This window comes from Gymnoscopelus microlampas, assembly GCF_963454915.1.
Source record: "Gymnoscopelus microlampas genome assembly, chromosome: 20".
Classification (NCBI taxonomy): Eukaryota; Metazoa; Chordata; class Actinopteri; order Myctophiformes; family Myctophidae; genus Gymnoscopelus; species Gymnoscopelus microlampas.
This window is the reverse complement of record NC_139957.1, coordinates 20,185,910-20,211,802: the sequence shown is the minus strand read 5'-3', so window position 1 is coordinate 20,211,802 and position 25,893 is coordinate 20,185,910. Positions and strand designations below refer to the sequence as shown.

The 25,893-nt window shown below is 42.4% G+C and overlaps 1 protein-coding gene across 3 annotated transcripts in view; it reads left to right on the top strand.

Moving 5' to 3' along the window:
• The window catches only part of mideasb (mitotic deacetylase associated SANT domain protein b), a 33,487-nt gene extending 13,174 nt beyond the window's left edge, over nt 1-20,313 (top strand). For all 3 annotated transcript variants that reach the window (XM_084044192.1, XM_084044194.1, XM_084044193.1), the window contains exons 6-13: nt 1,409-1,551; nt 1,891-1,994; nt 5,824-5,899; nt 7,861-7,949; nt 9,124-9,267; nt 12,271-12,393; nt 13,336-13,532; nt 17,360-20,313. In XM_084044192.1, the coding sequence (XP_083900318.1) occupies nt 1,409-1,551; nt 1,891-1,994; nt 5,824-5,899; nt 7,861-7,949; nt 9,124-9,267; nt 12,271-12,393; nt 13,336-13,532; nt 17,360-17,597 (1,114 nt within the window). In that variant the 3' untranslated portion in view covers nt 17,598-20,313. The remainder of the gene's footprint in view (nt 1-1,408; nt 1,552-1,890; nt 1,995-5,823; nt 5,900-7,860; nt 7,950-9,123; nt 9,268-12,270; nt 12,394-13,335; nt 13,533-17,359) is intronic.
• The last annotated feature ends 5,580 nt before the right edge of the window (nt 20,314-25,893 follow it).

Sequence of the window (25,893 nt, the reverse complement as noted above, 5' to 3'; positions counted from 1 at the left end):
ATTGTGAAATAGTGAAACTTGCAGTAGCATTGCTATGAATCATCAACAGCAGCTCTGCAAACGGTTTCTCAAACTATACACACCGGGATCAAGACTTGAAATGTCTAGAAAGGAGTCCTCGACATTAATGAATAACGGTGACTTACGAAAAAAACATAACCCGCCCTTTCAAAGAAGCCTGCGCTCTACCACTGTTGCCACTGGTATCTCCTTCCCTGTCAAGCATCTAGCTATAGCACTGACATTTCCCCTCTATTCTCACCACACTGTCCAATCTCCCTTTTGATAAAAAAGTGCCTCTTGTCAGAACAGGCCCCCGTTATTAACTACTGAATGAAAGCCTTAAAAGCTGACTCAGCCTCAAAGCTAGCTAGTGCCACAACTGTCTGTGTGTCTGCTCCCAATGATAGCAGGGACATTTGTTGGGAAAGTTGTGATGGCAGAAGAGTGTGTGCTGATTCCCGTGGGCTTGAAAGGAACAGAGATGGATCCCATTGGATCTGACCCAGATAGAGTCGATTTATCTGGGCCTTTTTTTTACCAGCAATGTCAGTGTGCTGGGGTGGGGAAAGGGACTGGGAGAAACCAGGATGCATTGTGGGAGCCGTTCACTGACTGGTACCAGCTGTTGAGCAGTCAGGCGGGGACAAGAAGCAGCCAGCGCCCCATAAATCAGGCTTTCAGCCCGGCCTGCTGCTGCTCCCAAACATGCACCCAGCCATAGAGGCTTAGCTTACCCCAGCCCACCCACTCACCCTGGGGCTAGGCTGCCAGAATACACATATATACTCAGCTGGAAATACTGCAGGCTCTGAGGCCTGAGAGGGGCAAGGGAGGGTGGGAGGAAAGGAACATCCTTGGATAGGAATAGTCTGCCAACATGATGCAACATGATTACAGCTTATTTTCCATTTCCAGTTTCCATTTTAGCTCTGAATTGTCTGCTTTTGAATGACTTGTGATTGCAGAATCACAGAGCCAAACTTATACTTGAGTTTGAAGAATTATTCAGAATGCATGTTTGTTTATTGATTCAAAATTCACATTTGACATTTATGTCTTAGAACTAACTATCAAAGCAAACGATAAAACCTCTTACACTTACCAGTACATTAACCACAGATTTTCTGCATAACAAAAAAGGCACTTGGCTTTCGCTTATTGTTCTACGTTCCCATTTGACTATTTCTCTCATGACTCACCAGGGCTGGTTCGCTCGGCCGTTTGAACCCATTCACAAAGTGTATTCTTGTTTTTTTAAATATAAAAAGAAACATTTTGCCCCTAACAAGATTACCATGTCCTATCTCAAACCGAATCATAGAGTCTTACATCATTACCCGTTGAGTCACAATTTCACTTTCAGCTAAACTTCCACACTGTCACTCATTGATGTCATGTCCCCCAGGCGGATCAATATTGGGTCTCGGTACCAGGCAGAGATTCCAGAGCAGAGGCAGCGATCAGATGTCCATCTGGACCAGCACAAGGCTGAACTGGTCTGGGCTCCACTACATGACCTTGAGGAAAAACCAGACTTCCGGCAGAAGGGTAATCCTCTGCTTCCCTATGCTCTCTTTCATGTCTCTCTCAACTCCATTATCGAATAAAGCAGAAATGCCATAAAAAAATTATCTCAAAACAAACATTTCCTTTTTTTTTAGATTTTTTGTTTAGATTTATCTTTGGAAGATGTTTAAGGCATTGATCTCCAACTCCAATTTCATTTTGCAGTGATGCATGTACGTCCACTCAGGACACTGCTGCACTATTCATCACATCTATAAGTGCTTTGTGATGTTCTTCTGTGTCATGCTTTTTGTCTTTCTCTCTCTCTCTCTCAATCTCACTTATTGTCTCTGTATCTCTCTCTCCTCTACTCTTTTTCAGTGGAGGACCTTATGCACCTGGCCTGCTCCAGTGCAGTGAATGGCGGCGGGACAAACCAGGAGTTAGCGCTTCATTGTCTGTACAAGTGCAGCGGTGATATCATGGTAAGCATGACGGGAAATGCCCGAACTTATTAGATAAGGACTGATTATAGTCTATTGGCCCAGGACCATACATGCAAATATTCACTGTATTGTTAAGGATGTAACCATAACAAAAAGTCACAATACGATAATATCACTCCAACAAGTCCTCGTTACGATATTTATCACAATATAAAAAAGTATTACAATATTTATAAATTATAAGAATTCCATTTCCCATTTGCATGTCATAGCATGAGCTTTGACTGTAATATAGCTCTGAGCTCTTGCGAAATCCACCCATCTGTGGTTAATGACATGCACTCTGTTTGTTTTAGCCTCTGTGTAACTTTAGCTTTTGTCTTTTTGCCACAGAGCTCGTAGCACTGTCTGACTAAAGCAGTGTTTCTCAAATGGGGAAACGTGTACTCCTAGGAGTATGCCGAGGTACAGCGTGTTTACTAGCCTCCTAAATCCATTGATAATTTGTTTAGGAGGGAAAAATTACCGTAAGTCTTTGGCTTTATATTCACTGATGCATCTTGTTATTTATTCAGCTCTCTGGCTGTTATGGGGAAGTGGTAGCCTCGCGTAGCCAGACTATATCACTGCGTGGATATGAGTCTGGTGATTGTATGAGGACGTTTTTTTCCCCAAGGGGCGGGATCAAAACAATGGCTCTGGACGCAATTGGTTACCTACAGCCAACTACCAATTACATCCTCCCATATTTGAATACTGGGCCCTGATTGGTCACCCCAGACTTCGGGAGCAGAAAATGGATTCACAACGGAGCGGTGCCAGACCCAAATCGCAGAGGGCAATTTTTTTTTTGCACTGGCAGATTTGTCTGGTCCCAGGCTAGGGAAGTGGGGCTTGAAATGCTTCTTTTAGAGTCCCTCGGCCTGGCTAAAGTTTTATCCTCACAAGTTGTTGTGGTTGAAGATTTTCTTTCCATGTTCTCGCTGGTCTTGATATAAAATATCTTGATATTATCGTGGGCCTTTGATGCATTTATGATAGGCATTACAGGGCAACAATCATATTGTTTTAGTTTGAACAGCAGTGAACACAATGATCTACTGTGCGGATATTTGTGTAATTTCACTGATCTTTAAAACATCTGCTAAGGTTTGTTGCAGGAGTCAGTGATCCATATAACAGTGTGCAAAGTTAAACTTTTCACTAATATACCTTTTGACCAAGTACCTACCCTAGATGACATGTATTTATGTTGTTTACAATGCTTTCTGTTGGACTTTGGCAGCTTTGTATTACAAATGTACTCTATGTTGATGTAGCGCATGATAACCCAAAAGGTTTCAATCCAGCGAATCCACACTTGATAGAATTCACTGGGAGCTTTTGTATCAAAAGGAGATTAGCACAATGCACCTTATACAGGCCTCATCTGTGAGCCTTTTTATACAAAGGAAATGAGTTGTACCTAGAGTTTCAGTGAAACTCTGTGGCAGACTGAGATGACCGATAGATATCACAAAATGTCTTGGTTCTTTTTCAGAGGTGAAGTGGAATGGATAGTGTCACCACTTAACCACCACTTGAACCCTAGCATCCCAGATTCTAGGCATGTCATAATAATAGGCGAACATTCACTGAACATAGGTGAACATTCGGCAAAAATAGCAGGTTTACAAGCTCCCGCCTTGAATCTTGCAACTCAGACTCACAGTACGTTGTAAGCTTGTAGATGGGCTATTTTCGGTGAAGTGAATTTTGGTAGAGGGGGTAAAGGGAGCGGACCTAGTATAGAGCCCTGGGGAACCCCGAACAACAACATATAGGGTTTAAGTGGTTAAGGAGTGCACACCAGCTGCACAGTCCAGGCAGCTGTGGTGCAAGGGGGCTATTGGGTTTTCTTTGGTAGCCATGTTTTCCCGGACGGTTTGACTTGTTTTGTTATCTGATATTCTCAACGCTGTCCCTAGCACACACAAGAAAGCTCCCTCTCTGTCTGAACACTGTGGAGTAAAGGCCAGGGTTTGTATTCACACGGGCTCGTTTCAACCAAGTTGGCAAGGGGAAAGATTTCGGTCTGTAAGGAGGGCGGGTGGAGATGCGAGCAATGTCAAGCTATTAAGGTTTATTTTTGCGGCACTTTTGCTTTGTTTATTGTCTATCCAAAACGTTTTATTGTGACTGATGCTGCCATTTCTTTACCAGGTCTTGCTTCAAAAGGTGTTTCTTTTTCTTTCTTTCTTTCTTTGTTCATCACATGGTCACCATCAGGTTAATAAACATTAACCTAAAAAATATATATAGGGAAACTAATAGGATTAGCAAGGAATGCATACAAACAAAATAGCAAGCATTTCTGTGTGCAAGGTCTATGTGATATAAGTCTGCTTAGTCTACAGGGTTTCCTATGAATATTTATGACTAGGAGTTGGCCAAAAGTTCAGTGTGTGCTGTTCCGGGCTACATGTCACTAATCAGACAAAAAATAATAATATATATAATGACGTATATGTATATGTATATGTATATGTGTATATATATATATATGTATTTATTTTTCTCTATGCCTACTCTTGCTTTCGCTTGAGTCGTTTTGTGTTTTCCAACCTACTAAAGTGGTCAAACAGGCATGTCAGTATGTATAAGTATGTCGGTTTTACAGCACACCCTGCCGTGTTCCAGTAAAATATGCCTTATCAACACAAATATGAATCCACTGATATAAATGAACAATAAGACTGACATGCTGTGTGCCAGATGGGGTAATGTTAGATCCAAGAGGAGTAAAGTTTAATAAGTAGGTAAATTGCAGAGCTCTGCAAAGTCTTGCTCTTGACCACAGTATTGTCAAGCCAATAATAAACAATAAAGAGTACTCGCTGGTGTAGCATACCTTAACTGAATTAAAAACAAGATGTGTTCTAACGACTGCTGGATGCAGAGAGACTTCCAAGTTCCTTTAATGGCACAAAGCCTTAAAATGGCAGCACTTTAGTAATAAACAGAAATGTTTAAGTAGCATGCAGAATGCGAGTGGGGGGGGGGGGGGGGGCTGGTTGTCTGTAACCAGCTTGTTGTCTCCTCTCCTACACCTGTTGCCATCCTCACTTATAGGCTTTGCGGTAGTCTCTCAGACTGGTGCAAGTCAAACCAAAACGCAATACCTTAGAAGCAAGTTCGATCATATGTGCTTCATATAACCTAGTCACCGATACTTCCTGTATCAGTACTTCTGTTATGAAATCCCTAATGCCCCCTTGACAAGAGCACTCTTTTTTTGTGGTAGTGGTTGTTGGTTGCAGGCCTTAGCAACCAGCAACTGGTCCAGAGTTGTCAAGGAAACTGTGTGGGGGTGTGTGTGAGGTAGGGGTGGGGGTGGGGTCTGTCAAAGCTCCCACTCTTCTGCAGTCGACAGCCTCACTGTTGTCTTTCAGAATCCACACACTGTCAAGACAAAATAGCTTTTATCATGTTAAAGTTTTCCCTCATCGCAACGGTGCCTGAGAGAGCATTCTTTTTCATATATATATATATATATATATACACATACGTATGTGTGTATGTACGTACGGTATGTATTTATGTTAGTACAGGGTGTTCACAGTGCTAGCAAACAGTGCTGAAACGTAATGCCCTAGTTACCAGTCGCTTTGCTCAGCATCCGTTTGACAGCATTGCAGAGTGGTGCTTTACAAGCTCATAAACTCGAGCTGGAGTGCCTGCTAGTCCAATCAGATGACTTGGCTGCAGCTACCCATTACATAAAGACATAAAGGCACATCATGGAGTTATTGCAGTGTAGTTTGTGTGCAGTTTCTGTACAGTTTCAATGTGATGAAAACTGACATTATGCATGCCTTTGCTTTCTCAGGCTGCCCTGTCTCTCCTCATGCTGAAGAACCCCATATTCCCCAAGCCTCATCATTTATCAGAATACCACTACTCAGGTAAGTAAGCAGCCACTATATATTGGTCACTACTAATGAAATAGTGTATGTATGTGTGTAAGTACAGCAGTGGTTCTCAAACCTTTTCATGCCAAGGACCCCCAAAATGATATGTATTTGGACGCGGACCCCATCTAAAAATATTTTGATCCAGTGACCCCCAGAGGCAAAGATTTGAGTTACAAATGTTCGCTTTAAAAATATATATATTCAAAGATTTGCACACATTTTCAAGATTTTTCAAAAATAGCAGATCTACAAGCTCATAGCGCGGCACTCGGTGCCACGCTATGAGCTTGGTATATCTGCTATTTTTGAATAGCCAAAGTATAAAAGGTCATAATTATTCTGATGCTATATTTACACATTTTGCTGGGTACCCCCTGGAACCCCCTCAAGTACCCCTGGGGGTCCCCGGACCCCACTTTGAGAACCAATGAAGTACACTATATACTGTATCGTTGCTGGAACAGCAGATGAGTGGGGGTGACTACATATGGGCACGTCGAATAACGTCCCATAAGTTGTCAGTCACAGAAGAGCTGATGGAGTTGACTTTCAAATAGTTTCCTCCTAATGTCTAAACTTGAAGGCACTGCTTGTGTTCTAAGCAGCAGACCCCACCCATCTGGTACAACAAAACATGTTAAAACAAACAGACATTTCTTTGCAAATACTGTTTTAACCCAAGGCTGATCCCTGTATCACTTCATGCATGTCTCTGCAAGTGTGTGTGTGTGTGTGTGTGTGTGTGTGTGTGTGTGTGTGTGTGTGTGTGTGTGTGTGTGTGTGTGTGTGTGTGTGTGTGTGTGTGTGTGTGTGTGTGTGTGTGTGTGTGTGTGTGTGTGTGTGTGTGTGTGTGTGTGTGTGTGTGTGTGTGTGTGTGTGTGTGTGGTGTTATTACTTAACCCATTCGATCCGGGAACGCATCTGTTTCACTTTAGATTTCTTTGGCTATTCAAAAATAGCAGATATACAAGCTTGTAGATCTGCTATTTTTGAAAAAGCGTAACATTTTTTAGCAAATCTTGAATATATATATACATTTTTAACTCAAATCTTTGGTTCAGGGGGTCCCTGGAACAAAATATCTTTAGATGGGGGGGGTTCCGCGGACAAATACATATCATTTTGGGGGTCCTTGACATGAAAAAAGTTTAGAACCACTGTTATTTTTCACGATCTTCTAAAAAAGAACAGATCGAGCTTGTAGATCTGCTATTTTGGAATAGCCAAAGACATCTACAATGACACAGATGCATTCTCGGATTGAATGGGTTAATCTTGTGTGGTGCTATTATTTAATCGTGGGTGGGTGTGTGTTCTGTTCCTTATCTACTTCTTGTGCTGCACTCCTACATTGCAACCTCGTTGGATATTGCAGCCCCCCCCCCCCCCCCCCCCCTCCTGTTACCCTGTATCTGTACAAAAGCAACCGCAGCAGCAGCGAGAGTACAGCTGGGGTGGTAGGAGACAGCTTGTGTGGGCAGGGAGGACAGTGGGCTTTGGTGTGATGATGAGGAATGGAGGGTACATGGGGTGGTGACTGGAGGATTGTCAGGGTCACCACGATGAGGGATGGAGAGGAGGAAATAGAAGAGAGAGGGAGACAAAGAGAGAGGGAGGGAGGGAGGGGTGGGTTTCCAGCATGTGGTTAATCCCAAGCAGAAAACAGGGGAGCCTTTGTTTATCCAGCCATGTGCAGGTCGTCTGTGTGTGTGTGTGTGTGTGTGTGTGTGTGTGTGTGTGTGTGTGTGTGTGTGTGTGTGTGTGTGTTTATGTGAGAGTGGGGGGTAATCGGGGTCTGCACACGCTTGGGAGGATCTGACACACTTGGAGCGGTCAAGTTTTTCTAACGCCAAACTAATGCAATTTCTCTCAACGCCCTCCTCTCGCTTCCTCTCTCTCTGTCTCTCTCTCTCTCTCTCTGTCTCTCTTGTGTGTGTCTCTCTGTCCCTCAGGATCAGACAGCTGGACCCCAGCTGAGAGACGCCACTTTAACAAAGGCATCACAACCTACAAGAAAGATTTCTTCATGGTGCAGAAATTGGTATGTGTGTGGTCCCAGACCAGAGGTGGAAAAAAAAGAGAGAAAATATTGACCACCGTTTGTAGTAGTAAGCCACGAAATCTGGCAGCTGACATGTTGTTCAGCCTGTGTTTGTTTGTTTCTGCAAGGACAAATGGCTGATAAAAGATAGATGGGTGCCGTACAGGAAGATTAGGTTCTGTCAACCAATGTCAGTGTCCAGTTCATCCCAGAAATTGCCATGGACTTGGGCTGTATTCTGTCCAGCCTACAAAGATAAACAAGCCAGACGTTTTCAAGATATCTTGTTTGGGAACTAAAGGTTGGACACATGGTCGGAGGGACCAACTAAAATGGAATAGGAAGTAATGTTTGCTTCCTGCTAAATTCTCTGGTACAATAGACACACCTACTAGAATTTAGCTGGTGACTAGTATAAGTTCCCTACCCTGTAGATTATAAACACACAAGTTTACACAGGGGTAGCAGGCTGCTTAGAGAGGCCACCTAATGGAAGAGCATGGGGGACTGTTGGGTATTTTCACAAGCCATCATACTCTGTAATAGAGGCAGAACGTGAAAACGTGTTGCCGTTTAAAGGCTTCATCCTGTTTATTAAACAAGTCAATGGATTAAAGGCTTCTAGCCATTATTCATATCCTTGAAGCGACTTTGATCTTTATAAAAAAGAAAACATTGTCTTTGTAAGGCTGCCCTTGTTCTGGACAGCTCCCAGATGTGAATGTATATGTGTGTAACGTATACATTATATCATCGCTGTCATGTTGCTTATAAAACATACTGTATGTATGTTCAGTAAACTTTCCTTAGGTACATGGTGTAAAAAAAATACTACTTAAAGGGATAGTTCACCCAAAAAAGTACTTATTTTCTATCAATTGCACACCCCATGAAGCCTTGAATTCATTGAGAGTATTTAGTTTTTGTCGCATTCCTAAGCCAATAATTTGATGACCGGCGGAGTCTCTGGTAGGATACTCAATGGAGACTCCTTGACTCCGTCGGTCATCAAATTATTGGCTTAGGAATGTGACAAAAACAAAAAGAAATCCATGAATTCTAGGCTCCCTGGGGTGAGTAATCAATAGGAAAAAAGTGTGTAATAATTATGCACACAATATAATGAATGAGAGTTGTTATTTTGAACTGAATAGTAATAGTTGTTTGTTCACAGGTGAGCACTAAGACGGTGTCTCAGTGTGTTGAGTTCTACTACACCTATAAGAAGCATGTGAAGATCGGCCGTAGCGGCACGTTGCAGTACGGCGAGGCTGAGGTCCCAGAGTCCAGGACGACCGAAGAGGACCTGGACCACAAGGTCAGTCAACTTCAACCAATGGCATTCCCATGGATTAAAGCATTGGTTCTCAAAGTGGGGACCCCTTTATCCATATTTTATACAGTACTTTGGCTTTTCAAAAATAGCAGATATACAAGCTCATTGTAGATCTGCTATTTTTGAGAAATCGTGAAAATGTGTACAAATCTTTATATTTTATTTTATTTTTTATATTTTTTAAAGCAACGCACATTTGTAACTAAAATCTTTGCTTCTGGGGGTCCCTGGAACAAAATATTTGTATATGGGGGTCCACGGCCAAATAGGATTAGAAGCCAGAATGTCACATTGAGAGCTTGTAGATCGATTTTAAGCATTTGAAGTGGTCAAACTAGCAATATGTTCAGAGGCATTTTCCATAATAAGATCTTAATAGTCTCAGATATTTCATACTTTTGTATAAAAGTCAAGTTTAAAGCCTCTGTCTGTGACTTCTTCACCTGGATGCCAGTATGTAGAACAGCAGGGACAATATTACTAAAATATCATAATGTTACATATTGTGTTAATTGTTTAGGAATCAGCGCTAGTGTGGTGGGAGGGGCTTCTTTTTATACTGTTTCACAAAGTGTCACATTAGGACTTATTGGTCATACAAACATTTATTTTGCTTTAACCCATTGAGACCTGGAACTGTCTCATTTTTAGATTTGAGCTAAAAAGCGTTATTTTACACTTTGGGCTATTCAAAAATAGCAGATATACAAGCTCATAGCGCGGCACCGAGTGCCGCGCTACGAGCTTGTAGATCTGCTATTTTTGAAAAATCGTGAAAATGTGTGCAAATCTTTGAATACATATATTTTTAAAGCGAACATTTTTAACTCAAATCTTTGCTTCTGGGGGTCCCTGGAACAAAATATTTTGATGGGGGTCCGCGGCCAAATACATATCATTTTGGGGGTCCTTGACATGAAAAAGATTGAGCACCACTGATATAGAAACATACGTTTTTCAGAATACTGTTGAGATTTAGGAGACATGTAGAATCGGCTTCAGGTCTCAATGGGTTAATCCACGCATTCACCTCATGGATCCAGCAGGGCTGCAACTAACCATTATGTTCATAATCAATGAATCTGTCAATGACATTCCGATTAAACTGTATATGGCTGACCTAGATTATCCAAATATGTGGACGATCTCTCTGTAGGTTGGTGTCCGAACATAATTGCAATATTATCCAATCAGGAGAGAGCTCTCCACAAATCTTATTTACCAGGTTCAATTTAAATATGAGAGTAAGAGTGTATACATTGTGTGTAAGACCAGACTGACTGCAAGGTTGAGATTGAGATGCCTTTAGAAACCATCCATTTTCCCTGAGGTTTAGGACCTATAAATATATGCATGGACGGTGGGTCATTCATGCTGGTGATCATTTTATATTCAGTCCATTACTTAAAAGGATCCCAGCCTAATAAGCCTTATGTGCCTTAATACATTATAATTGCCCTGTATAACAAAAAAATATTAAAAACACTTTCAATATTAGATTTATTTAAAAGGGGGGACAACGGCAACGCCCGTCACAAGTTGATGATGTAGGTGTAAGTGTGGCCCAGCTGTAAACAATTGTACTTAACCTAAACATAACTAAAACACAACGTAATACTTCCTAAGGTTAATATGAACATCAAAACAATATTTTAAATACGTTTTTATTAGCACATGCATTCCATACATTCCATAGGGCTGGACCACACATGGACAAATTACATCATCAACTTGCGACGGGTGTTGTTTCCCTTAAGTAAAAGATGAACTATTCAAAAAATAAATACAATATTTAAGGTGTTTTAGCTCGAGACCTAAAAGAGATATTTGACGTCTAGTGAAAATAGCCAATCTACAAGCTCACTTTTCACTACTTCTTTCCCTCTAATAAATGGATACATTTATTTTTGTTTGTTGCATTTTGGGTGATTTTCTTTTTTTTTTTTACTCTTGAAATAATAATAATTAAAAACAAAATGTAGACTGGAAGTGATACTGTATTTTGATTCAATAAGTGTTTTCATTTTGTTCCTGTTTACTGTGGTTTCTAGAAATACTGGTCACTCTTCTAATTGTACTTGGATGTGTGGTACCCTATATTTGCCAAATTAATTGCTAATTGTCTGGTCTGGATACGCTAAAACCCCCTTAAGCTTATCAAGAATTTTTCTTTTTCTTTTTTAATTTTACTGCTCTCGTATTTTATTTATTCTCCCCCATTTATAAATGTTGTTTTACTGTTGTCATTTTATTTTCTGTGTGGGAACCGGGGAGGGTGGGGTATATGTGGGGTTGTATATCGTAATAACTGAAAATACTAAAAATAAAGTTGTAAAAAAAAAAAAAAAGGTGGGAAACAAGAAATAAATGGTTATTTACGACCCATACAAATTGGGAAACAGTGTATTGGCATATAAGGCATATTAGCCAGGGATCCTTTTAAAAAGTCAATCACAGAGATTAATCTGCAGGTTGCCTTTTTAATTTGTGGGTATATTCTAGGCCATTGGTTCTCAAAGTGGGCTCCGGGGACCCCCAGGGGTCCTTGAGGGGGTTCCAGGGGGTCCCCAGATAAATGATGGATAGTTAGGAACCAAATGGACCCTTATAGGTCGGTAACTCTGAGAGTGTACAAATGGAACCAAATGGACCCTAACGGGTCCATTTGGTTCCATTTGTACACTCTCAGAGTTAAATAAAGATTTGATTTTCACAATATAAATTGTCGTCCCAGAGATATACATGCCATTAAATGGGGGTCCGTAGCCCTAATGCATGTCAAACTGGAGGTCCTTGAAATTTAAATCACTGAGAATCACTGCTAGAGCCGTAAAAATCTTCTCTTATGGGGGTCCCTGGCATATCTTTTCAAATGGGGGTCCGCAGGCTAATAAGTGTCAATTTGGGGGTCCTTGACGTGAAAAAGTTTGAGAACCACTGTTCTAGGCAATCTGCTAATTCCACTGTGCTTCCTTGGCCCAACAGGGTTCTCAGAGACTTGAGTGTCGGCGGGTGGAGGAGGACAGCAGGAAGTGGGAGGGGTCAGCTGACAGGAAGCCGGAAGTCGGTCCCAACAGAGTGACACAGAACCTGCAGGCCACTGAGAATGTGAGTGGGAGAGACCTCACAATCCATGATGAATGGATATGATAGAATATTAAATAAATGTGTCACACCATAAATGTGGTAAAAATATCGGCTATTAAGACACACATTAACGTTTCATTCAACACGATGCTTATCGCAAGGGACATGATATAAAAGTGTGTGTGAAGTTCTTTAGCATAATGCTGTATATTCCTTCCATTCATCATTCACTATCTCTCCTAAGGGGAGTGCCATCTCTTTACGGGATCCCCTTATGTGTTTTAATCAGATCCTGCCTATGCTTTCATACTGGTATATGCCATGGATGATGCTTCATTTCAGGAACAAACCCACCTATACTTGTCTAGTAAAAACTAGCCTGCTTTAGGCCTGACTTCTCTGCCATGCTGAACCCAGTCTGACTCAACAAGAATGTCAGAGAGGTCATAGGTTTGCTGCCCTCTACTGGTCGCTATTATTAGTTGTTTTTTGGCTGCTGTCCACCCTGGATTGTGTAACCTCAACATGTCTGTCAGCAAACAATGACTCGTCAAGAAACCTTTATCCCATTTTTCTGATTGCGCTTGAACTCGATTAGCGTCCATAATAAGCTGTTGACAAAAGTGCTCAGCTTCTTAGTTGATTTGGCTCGTCAGCTGTGCCCCATTTCAGCTGACATTGTGATTTGATTGTTTTGTCAGTCTAACCATAAGCAGTATTGGCATTAGATTTTAATAGGGTTCATGTTAGTTTTGGAATTTTAGCTGACTCAGCGTGTATATATGGCAATCACTTGCTCTTGCAATTGCAAGCACTTGCATTATCAAAAAATTATGTATTGTAACATAACCTTAACATGATGCAACTGTTGCGCAACTGCATTTATTTGTGACGTTTTGTATGATTGACACTCGTGTGTTATACACAATCCAATTTAAATTAAGTTTCACTCTATGTGTGCAGGCTGCAGCGTTGCTGGTTCGGAAAGGCCAAGAGGATATAGGGAGGGACCAGCCTCTTTCCCGGGTCATCCAACCTCCTCAACCTCCACAACCCCCACCTCCCAGCTCCATACCCAAACCACGCAAGCCCGGCCCACCTGCGGCCAGTAAAGCCCCTGCCAACCAAGAGGGAGAGTTCCCCTGCAAGAAATGTGGCAGGTCAGTGTTTGAATCACACGCCATGCAAAATTCTGCGTTATTTTAACACAAGAGTGACAAAAAAATTACACTGAGTTTAAATACTCACTCCAAGTCCTACTTAATATAATTAAGTTACACAAAACATGAGTCTCTCTCCTTAAATTAGTGATAATTAAACAAATACATTATGTGTGGAAAAAATACAGCCATGGACTACTATAAAGGCATCCAAACTGGATATTGTCTTTGGATATGTACTCGAAAACAACTTTATTACATCTGAAATGTGACTGTTTATCATTTGGCAACTTTCTTTTCCAAGAAAAGTCTTACTCAATAGCTGCAATGTTCAAGAGATCAGTAAATGTTAATTTGTGGTTTATTTGCCTCCAAATTGTAGGATCTTAATGATATCCCACCATGTATTACGACACAGCACCAGAAAACTGCAATGCATAATGCTTACATTGTGCAATTTGTGCATTAGGGAGGGTTGAATAAATCAGTGATATTGCATTTCCTTCCTATCTATAGCTGTACAGGGATTTGTCTTGGAAATATTTGTCCAAAGATATTGATGCAGACTTGGTAACATAAGATGAAAAAATACAGATATACTATGCATACATCCAGCATTCAATCACAGCATGCACAGAGGCAGCAAGAATGCAACGGTGCATTTGAGCACTGAGTCAGCAAGCATGCAACAGTGCATTTGAGCACCGAGTCAGCAAGCATGCAACAGTGCATTTGAGCACCGAGTCAGCAAGCATGCAACAGTGCATTTGAGCTTTGAAGCAGCACGCATGCAACAGTGCATTTTAGCACTGAGTCAGCGATCATGCAACAGTGCTTTTAAGCAGCAGATTTTGATATATAGTTGCACTGAGTGAGTGCACAGTACACTTCTTAGTCCATTAATCCATTTGTCCTACGTTCCATTTGGTTACATTTGTACACTGAGTTAAATCAACACTGAGGATTTTGCTGTGCAGGGTAGAATCGCATGCCATACATTGTGAACATAGTGTGAGACACAGACAGAGTTCCTTTCACTTGAGTGGGGTAGCATTCAAGACGCAAGGAGATGTGCTTATAGAGCATGTGGGCAAGCAGCCAATGCATGCTATTGTCTTTATGACATTTTTTTGGGCTGCCAGCAGTTTCCTGCCATGCATTTCTATGGTAAAAACAAGCTAGATGTGCTCCTCTTCCCAGCGTGGGTGCCTCAAGTAGAGAATAGTTCAACTTTTGGAGAGTAGCATCATCAATGTCACTTTCCTATGCAAAGAGTTGGAGTGGCACAACCACAAGCGGCAAACATTGAGCAGAGGCGTCTCGCTGACAGTGCATGCGTAGAGCTCTGGACATGATTTCCAAAGTGCTCTGCTGCACAAAAAAGGCTTTGTGTGTTAGCTGGGTCTTGGCTAATGGGGATCTGAATAAACATAACATCTCACTGTCGTCCTGTTGCTTTGGGGACTCAGTTTACTTATGCAAAACTAACCTTCCTAATGCAATAGGACACGTTAAGTGTGGCTAATTGCTGGGATTGCATGCAATGGAGTAAACTCTCTTTTAATCCACTGACCATACCAGTTGCTGGATTCTAAAACTCTTGATTGACTTTTTCCTCCTTTATCCCCAATTTATGATTGAGTACAGTACGGTAGTGCAATCAGCAAGCAACCTCAGGATAACGTCTTGTTGTCATAGTGACTTGTAGAGTTGACAATTTACCAACCATGGCTGATATCTACCAGCGTTTGGCAGGTGTTTGGTATAATATTCCAGGAGTGCATCAGTTAATCGAACTAATCGATTTAATCAAGAATACAAAATAATCGATAATTTACAAAAAATAATCAATTAATAACCAATCCCTATTTTGTGCATGTCGTTATAGCCGAAAGTTTTCAAAAAGTAATAAGAAAATAATAGATAGTTGCAGCCTTTGTTTGGAATAATATTCCCTTAGTTAAAGTTCATAACCCATTCAATCCCATTCTGTCATTTTAGATCTTAGCTATAACCATTATTTTATACTTTGGCTATGCAAAAATAGCAGATATACAAGCTCATACGAGCTTCTACGATATACGATATCTTCTTTTTAAAACAAAATCTTGAACATTTGTGCAAATATTTGAATAACCTACATATATATTTTTGAAACAACATTTTTAACTTAAATCTTCCCTCGATCAACATTTTCATCATCATATCCAAAATGATTTGTATTCGGCCACCGAATAGCCAAAACTATAAAATAATGGTTATAGCTAAAAATCTAAAATGACAGGTGCGTCCCCGGATTGAATGGGATAATTAGAGACAGAAGGGAGGAGCAGCAGGTACTAGTGACACTCTTCCTCTCTTTGTACACGGTGTCGCTGAATAGCTCCAAGTAGGGCTGGGCAATTAACTGAAAATACCGTTGCTGTCGGGCAGAAACCTCTTGTCTCCATAATCGAACCTTTTGTGTTAGATTCTGTTCCCTTCTTGATCACACTACAGCGTCACACAAAAGCATCAAAAGTAGCAGATCTGCTACTTTTGGTACTTTTGGATCTGAATCCTGAAAAGTAACAGTGTTGGACACATGATGTTTCCACCCGACAGAGACGATATATTGAAATTGTAAGAACTGTGTTACAAAAATAAACAAACCATCCCGGCCATTTTGTCAGGTGTGTGACTCTGTGCCGTTTATGATATTGAGTTACATTTGATAACTTCTGTGTTTGGAGAAAAAGAACATGTTTTTCTTACTCTGGATAAATACGTGCTTTTTCACCATCAGTTGATCCCCCAGGGGGATAGCACCCTCTAGGGGCAGTGATGTCAGACTTCGGTGCGCTATACTTTGATGTACACTGGTGTACACCGCGTTGTATGAGCTTGTAGAACTTCTATTTTCACTCCTTTCTTTTTATCGATCATTACTCGTAATCAAAAAATTGAAAATAATTGGGATATTGAGTTGCGGTCATTTCCCCCAGGCCTAGCGGGCAGCCGGTATTACTAGTGACACTCTTCCACCGTTTGGACAAGGTGTTAGTAAATAGCGCCAAGTGTCTCTTGGTGTGTATGTGTGTGTGTTTGAGCCGGACACAATAATACCTGCCTGACTTGCTCTGATTAACTAGCAAGCTCTCCCACGGCAACGCCAGGCCTGTTATTGCCAGCCGTCTCCTAGCAACTGAAACACAGAGCAGATATGGCACGCCGTGCCCCCCTGCCAATGCAACTCTGCCCAGCGACTGTACATGATCTGAACACACGCCTCCTTATCTTGATGTACTCCTCATGGTGTGTACACAACTCTTATTTAATTATTTTGGGCATTTCATGATTTATTTCAGATCAGGTCAGTGTAGAGAGACAGGAAACCATTGGTCAGAGAGAGAGAGAGAGAGAGAGAGAGGCATGCCAGACAAGACGGGGGTTGGATTTGAACCCAGGTCCTCGCTCTCACTAGGAGCATATGGTCTGTGCACCAACCGGCTGAGCCACCAGGCACCTGTACACACACATTTTTATTAAATATCACAAGATTCCAAAGCAACTTATGATATAATATTCAACAGTGAGACTTATTTGGTCAGAGTAGATGTAATTACTTCTCAGATAAAAGTATCCAATGTCAACAGTTCTCATTCCTCAGGGCCCCCTGTCCCTTCTACCCTTCCAGGAAGTTAATTGCATTCACACTTCAAACTCCGCCTCCTACACTTAGTTTCCTGCCATGGTGCCCAAAGCCAGCCAACCACTAAATGAGTAGCGAGCCCGCTCTGACCTTTAACCCCCCCCCCCCTCCCCTTCTCTCCTCTGCACTCATGCAGAATCTTCCTGAAAGTGAAGAGCCGCAGTGCCCACATGAAGAGCCACGCCGAGCAAGAGAAGAAAGCAGCAGCGCTGCGGCAGAAGGAGGCCGAGGAGCGGGCGGTGGCTCAAGCCGCCGCGACCGCAGCGGAGGCCGCGTTGGCAGCGCGGCAGCAGAATGGGACGCGGCAGGTCGCCAGGGGTGAGAGCTCCAGCGACGAGTCGTCGGAGGACGAGGACGACGAGGACTGGCACTGAGACGTAAGACGTCCCTTCCCGTCCGGGAGTAAGAGGGTGCGTGATGGGGATTATGAGCCTGAGAGACTGAACTTGGACAGAGTCTGCTGCTCCAGATGCGTGGCTGCTTTGAACTGCAAGAGGAGCTGGTGAACTCTACAAAACGGGCCAGCAATCCTGCATCTATGATCTTCTCCAGAGGAGGATCCCTCTGCTGCATACCCAAGGCTAAAGCTGCGTGAGCAGAAGCCCACACTCCGCTTGTCTCTGCAGGGACATGGAAGACGTACTCACAGAGGGGTTGAGAGAGTCTCTCGTGGACAGCTTTGTGTCCTTTTTTCATGGCACAATGGGATTCGCCCAGCTTGACCCTGTTCACAGACCTGTGCTGTTGAACCTGGGTGTAGGTGTGTGTCTGTGTGCACTGTGTAGGTACGTTTTGTGTGGGTGCGTGCGTGTGTGTGCGCACTTCCCAGAAGCTCCCTTTCTCTCTTTACTGTGCTTGAAAAGCTTTCAAGAGTTACCGCGTATACACACAGGGCTCTATGATGTCAAAGCAACGCCACTGCGCCGCCATCCAGACTTCGCATACATTGCAGTCTGCAACCCCGCTCTCTGCACTTTTTGAGCCTCATCCTGCTCAGCCAACGTTGGGAATTGTTTGACAGTACCCCCACCCACCCACCTACCTTTCTCATGATGAGCCACAGTATGCATTCATTTGCACTCATTTCGACATATGACCGTTATTGTGAATAGGGTGCAATTGGCGACAGGAACAGTGCAATGTTGAAACGAATAAATAACAGCAGAAACCTGGTGGTGAGACTTATAAAGACAGGCTGTTGTCACAGTTTCTCTCCATGTGAAGGATCACTTCAGACACAGCCGGGCCCATAGGCTCTGCAAGCTGTCGCCTGCTGGTCGGATCCCTTCCACTCACAAGGCTGCCAAAAGCTCACTTTGAAAGCATGATGCACACCAAATGGGTTCCTATCATTCTGTGCCGTTCATTCGGCTTGCGTTCTGTGAAATGCCCCATTTGTCACTTTTTTTTTTTTTTTTAAACATCCCCTTCTCCATTTTGTTTCTCATTGTTGAGGCATGTAATGTTTTCAGCGCTTTTCATCTTGAAATGACAATCAATTTTACAGCGTTGTTTATTTTAATTATTATTATTATTATTATTATTATTAATATTATTATATTCATCTGCCAGTGTATCTATAATTGTTTTTTGTGAATATTCATTTTGTTGTTTATTATTATTACAACATGGTTTTCGACTGCAAAAAATATTTGGAGCTTTGCTCTTCATTTATTTGCAGCTTTTTATAAAAAATATATTTACGTTTTTCTTTTTTTTTTGCTCCTTGCTGCCTGTTTTTGTAACTGTAACTGTGAGAATTTGAAAGCCAGAACAAAGTGACAGATAAAAGCAGAGATTATGTGCAATAGAACAACTTGACCCATGTTACCATGCCCCCCCCCCTCTCTCTCTCTCTCTCTCTCTCTCTCTCTCTCTCTCTCTCTCTCTCTCTCTCTCTCTCTCTCTCTCTCTCTCTCTCTCTCTCTCTCGCTCTTGTGTCGCCATTATGACTGACCTCTCTGTGGTCGACCTGACATTCACTGGAAGCACTGATGTGGGTCTGTTTGAAATGTGGGTAATTATACAAACAAAATGATAACTGAGCAGTGTTATTTTGATGTTAAGTTTGTTGTGCACCCATGTTGCCCTTACGAACGTCTATTTGTCTCCTGTCAGCAGCCTGTAGAATCATTAGAACGAATGTTAACGACTGTAATGATGCTGAAAGACAAAGGCAATGGCTAGCAACTTACTTGCGGGTCACAAGTACCCTGAAGGCCCAGTGTGCATCTATGGTTTTCTCAGTGTCAAGTTGTGGAACCTATATCACTGACTGGTCTATATCTATTAGCATATCACTTTTAAGACCCCATTAACCTTAAGACCCATTCTGTCGCCATAGCAACAAACAGGCTGAAGGTTTTTTGTTTTTATAAACTATTACAATGGGGAGTTGGAGAGAGAGCATATAGAAACAGCTATCCTATTACCCATTAAATCCTCACATTATACTGGGTCTATGCACTGTGTGTGTGCGTATGTGTGCGCGTGTGTGTGTGTGTGTGTGTGCGAGCGCGCGCTCTCTCGCATTTGTGCTTGTGTGTGTGCGAGCAAATGTGTGTTTATGAGCGTGCTTCGAGGTCAGAACTTTAAAATAGTCATCCAATCGAGAGAAAACAAAAGAAACAAATGTTTGTTTGGGTCTGTTCATTTTTATGTTATAATTTATATTTGGAACTCCTTTTCTTGTGTTGCCAGATTGTCAGGGGGGGGGGGACATTGTTCAGAAATGGTTTTCATGCTGTTTGACAGAATTATGGATGAAATTGATGGTCACGCCACGATAAGCCTAGCTGTAAACCTTCCTCATTTCATCTGGACTTATTAAGGGAATTTGCAGAGGAGAAAAAATGTGTTTATTTAGTTAAAGAATATGAAATATATATATATATATGACTGAAATTCTATGTTTGCATACTTTCTATGCTATTTTCCTATGGGGTTCACACTAAATGATGAAATTGGAAAGGAATCTCAAGCTTTTTACTACAATGTAAGTTATTTGTTTTCAATTTGATTTTTACCACCTGTGTTTTTAGTAATGATATACAAAGCACTGTATATTAAAGTTTTACAATATTCACGAAAGACATGTTCATCTCATTATTTGACTTATTTTTATTTTATTTTCACTGTTAATTACCACATGCCTATCCAGAACGACTTGAAATAAGTTAGCTGGCACATGTTTAGGGGGAAATGGCTTATCTTTTGGCAACCAAAAATGATGATGCCTTATTCTTTCTCTTTAAGGGACAGAGTTAATTCACCAATTTACCTCAAGAGGACAGCATTGACAAAGCAGTGATGGCACTAACATTACATAGGAAGACCAGAGGGTGGCGATGTTGTGCATAAATGACTGCGGTAATGTCCAGCCAGCCAAGAAGCTGTGCTGCTGTGTTCCATTAGTGCCTGTGTCTGATGGCTCTGATGTTGTGTTCTTCCCAGATGTGGTTGTTAGGCGGAGTCTCCAACCGGTGGTTACAGTTTGGATGCAGCGCTGATTTGTCCCTGTGAGTGTGTGGCCGTTACTGTACTGACGCTGTCTTGTGGTGGTGAATGTATGAATGTTTCACCTTGTTTATTGGGCATGCATAATCAGTTTGGATTGTATTTGGAAGTGTGTGTGTGTGTGTGTGTGTGTGTGTGTGTGTGTGTGTGTGTGTGTGTGTGTGTGTGTGTGTGTGTGTGTGTGTGTGTGTGTGTGTGTGTGTGTGTGTGTGTGTGTGTGTGTGTGTGTGTGTGTGTGTGTGTGTGTGTGTGTGTGTGTGTGCACGTGTGCGTGTGCGTATGTGTGAGAGAGTGTGTGATAATAATAATAATCAACTATTTGTATAGCACTTTTCCAAAACAAGTTTACAAAGTGCTTCACTGACATAAAAACATATTATAGAATTTTATTCCAATTTTCTTCTTTCTTCCTCTTACACAAGTTTGTGGGAATACCGAAGGGGTTTTTTCTTCTTTTATTATCCTGGATGCAGGAAAAAGATGACAGCAGCTCCAAAATCTATGTGCGGTATTGCAGTGTAGCTTGATAATAATCAAACTTGTCACCTGTTTAGGATGTGGAGATCTGACAGGGGGATTGAATGATGGAGGGGAGAGCTGCCAATAGCAACAAAGCTTAAGGCAAACAAGAACAATATGTGGCTCAGATGTGTCCTCAAACACACTCTGCCTCCTGCATGGCTGCTCCAAACCGTGCACCCTAAAAACCTGAGTGTTTATTTCACTCAGAGGGTGAACAAATGGAACCACATTCAAGGGTTCATTTGATTCCATCTGCAAATGGATAAGTTAACTGAGGAGGTTTCTGAACAGAGTTCATCAGTTCATCTCACAGCTGGAGAAAATCACTGATCAGTGTGACTTCAAATTATTTTAATGAGAAATTCTCAATGGCAGTACAGACAGAACTCGGATCAAGCGTGTCTGTCTAGCGTGTGTCATACTCTTGGATTCTTGGACTATGTGCAACTTAGTGCAATAACCGTTTTAAAATATGGCTCGCAGATCTCAAAACAGTATGAGAAAAATTGCCATAGGAAATAAACTCTTTTTGTACTTTCTGCCAAACTCATCTTTGATGATGTTAGGAACTTAGGATGTGCGGTCCATTCATCAGTGAGACGCACAAACCACGGGTTATTTTTCATTTCCACCCTTGTAATCAGCACATCTCCATATCTCTCCAGGCACAAACTGCATGTGTGGAGAGACCGCCATGTGGCCAGGTGCTGTGTGTGTGTGTGTGTGTGTGTGTGTGTGTGTGTGTGTTTGTGTGTGTGTGTGTGTGTGTGTGTGTGTGTGTGTGTGTGTGTGTGTGTGTGTGTGTGTGTGTGCGTGCGTGCGTGCGTGCGTGCGTGCGTACTCGCAGGAGTTGGAGACAGGGAAATGATGCATTTCTTACTTATTTCTTACTTGATACATGTCTTTCTTATGTGGGACAGCGACTGGGTAGAGAAACTCTTGCAAACTCTACCCACTCTCGCTGTCTTTCATTCTTCCTTTCACATTCCCTCTCTTTTTCCATTCTTCCCGCTAATTCTCTTTCGCTCCTCTTTCACTGCCTCACCGACTCTCTTTCTTAACCTCTGTTGGTCTTACTCACACACACACACACACACACACACACACACACACACACACACACACACACACACACACACACACACACACGCATGCACGTACGTACGTGCGCGCGCATCATGCACCAATATGTTAAGGCAAAGCCAGGCTCAGCATTGAACTGTAAACGAAAGAAGACCCCTCTGCTCGCTGTCTCTCTCAAATTGAATCCATAAGTGGTGGTTCAGACTCCTGTCTCTGGAACCAATTGTACTACCCCCCCATCCCCGGAGCCTTCCCCCTGGGCCTCCCTTACTGTCTTCATTTTTTCAGCTTTCCTACTAATCTGTCTGTAAATGACGGGGACTGCCCTCTCTCCTTTTAAATAAAGAAGACATATCTCTCTGTTGGCTGGAGTCCTGGCCCAATATAGCCCTGAAGGCCAAGCCGAGTTGCGTGAGCTTTGGCCCTTAATCCTGCAGTCCAGAATTAGCCACTTTCCATACTACAATGACTTTCAATTCCAAAATATATGACGCACATGAATAGTAATTGCATTTTAGTGTAATTGTGTTTTAAATGGGTGAAGTTAACATTGGAATGTTAATTTATTCTGTGCGATAGGGGGTTTCCAGAGGTCTAGCGGTTAATGAGACCACCCGCACCTGAATGTTGACATGCGTGAGCCAGCCAGGTGTCCTCGAGCAGGAGGCTTATCTGCTCGCATATTTTAAACTGCTCTGCATAACTGCACAACAGCATCATGATGCATGACGCATCGAGATGCTCTACCTCAGTGTTTCCCAAACAACCGAGTAAATAACCCCCTTTTTAACCCCCTTTTTAACCTTTACTACCAATGAGACCTCAGTTTGTGGGGCGCTCGGGTGACACAGGGGTAAAGTTCCTGCCCAGCACGGCGGAGACTGGGGCTTTGAATCATTCACAGTTCATCTGGCTTGGCCGGGCGTCCCAGCAAACACAATCGCCCGTGTTTGAGGGTATGAACTGTGAAGCCAGGTGGGGAATGCGTTCTCTGTCGCTGCACTGTTAGTCGCGACTGCTACAGGTTGGTCAAGGAACCTGTTCAGTGGGGTGCCACGAGTATCTGAGGAGACACACCTACACCCTCACTAAGACCAACGAGTAGGGGATAGCAGCGACAAGGAACTACAGAACAAGGAGGTTGGGGGGGGGGGGGGGCTATGCAGCGGGGAAATTCATTCCATCTTCAACCAGCTGATGGCTGCTCAGAACAAGGGGGTCTTTGGAATTGATAGAATAGCTAAATTGGGAGACAAAGGGGAAAAGAAGATAAAAAGAATTGTGGGGGAAAAGAAATGAGGCCCCAGTTGGGAAACCTCTGCCTCATTATCCAACCCAGTGCAGGGGCGTCCTCCTGGGGTCTGGAGCCACTGATGGATCCCCTCTCTGTGTGGTTTTTAAGGAAGCCGTCTGGCTGCCATACAGATGCTTATGGCAGCAGCTTACAGGGGCAAAGCTTCTTTTCTCCACTTACTCCACCCTTATTAGCAATTACACATCTGCTGAGACGGACTGAACACTGAAAACAGATGCCCCTCTGAATCATCATCCAGATCCTGTCCGTATAGAAGACAGGATGGAACGATAGTGAAAAACAGGGATGGATGGAGAGAGGGAGAGACAGATAGACATAACAAAGGGGGAGACAAGGATGTACAGTGGGAGAGAAAGATTGAGTGGGAGGTAATAAAGAAGATAGAAAGAGCGGTAGAAGGAGGTACTGTAGGGACAGAGGATTGATGGTAGGGTGGAACGGTCGGGAAGGGGTCCATGGAACGGGGGAGTGAAACATGATGGGTGGATGGAGAATGAGAGAAAGAGAGAGATATGGAGGAGGGACGCAGAGAGGAGGTGAATGTGGAGGGGTTGTTGAAAAAAACATGCATAGACAATTACAGAAATAAGGACCAGATTCTAAACAGTAACACTCGCACTCGCACTCGCACGCACGCACGCACGCACGCACGCACGCACGCACGCACGCACGCACGCACGCACGCACGCACGCACGCACGCACACACGCATGCATGCACACATACACACACACACCTCCCCCACATGTTTGAGCATCTGAATTGAAACGTTCAGTGAGATTCACTCCAGCAGGGTCACTGGGGAATATTTCATGGAGGTTGCAGTCAGTCCCAGTGTTGCCATTTCTCAAGAAAAAACTTCACATAAGACACGATTCAGGATTTCATGCTACACCGTGCTTCATTTGACCCTGGCGTGGACAAATGGTGATGAAAGAGTGATAAAGTAGATACAGTACATGTAAACTTATTCAAGAACAGTTGGAGGTTGTTGTTTTGATGTCACTAAAGCTGACTAGTGACTGCTGTACACGATGTACTGTACGTTACCTAGTGACCTAGTTCCTAGCTAAAGAAATTCACTATCAGTTACTTAACAATGTGCTAATTGATCAGTCTGCTTTATTGATTAGTCAGTAAAACAGCATTTGCCTTTACTTCCCTGCTTCAAATGAATGCGCGTGTGCCCATTATCAAAACTAGACGGGCACCGGCCTACACGGGAACGATGCAAGTTGGAAATGCATGCCCCACCCAGTTATGCATTTTTTTATTGATAGAGGTAAGGTAGAAAGATGGCGGATTTGAAATCGCTGAAAAACAGGCTTCAAAACGGGTCTGTAGAAACCAATGACGTCACTTTGTCCATTCTTTTTTACGGCCTATGGTACATACTGTAGGTATGTACAAATATTCCTTGCATGTATTGTAAGATATTGCTATCATGAAGAAAACCTCACAATATAAGTGTAACACTTTTGTTTGGAACTGAATATAAATTGTATTGAGGAATGTATGTGCTGGACAAGTTCCTTACAAATATATATCAATTATTACTACCACTTTTTCAATTTAACTGAAACATTTGGGCAAGGAAGTAACCATGTAGTATAGTTTTATAGACCAAGACATTGACAAACAAATAAAATCATAGCCTACGCTATATGGCTACATTTCAGCTGTCCATGCACTAGTCGTTCCCAGATTCACATAAAGGAGTTTGTAATCTGTGATGATCCTGGCCTCTAAATCAGTTTAACCACATGAACCCTAGCATCCCTTTTCTGGGCAAGTCATAATTAGGCGAACATTCTGAACATTCTACAACTTGTAGTGCGGCTATTTTCGGCAAAGAGATTTGGTGTAGAGGGAAAGGGTTAGGAGGGGAACGAGTATAGACCCCTGGGGGCCCTTCGTTAACGAATGGAGTTTAAGTGGTAAAGTACGTATAGTCTATCAATACATATACATTTACAGCCTCCCAACAGTTAATAATACTGTATATGAATGCATATACAGTACATCTATCTAGAATGAATATATTATACAGTGCTGGATGGATACATGGCTACACCACGTTCGAATTTGCAAGCCTGCTCTCTTTTTTGATGAATTCTTGATGTTTTTTTGTGCATCAGTTCAAAGCATTCTCTATGATACTCAGATCAGGATATTAAATAAGGTTCCCAGGTCTCCAGCGGTCATATAGTGTACAGTCAGTTATTTTCCGTTTTA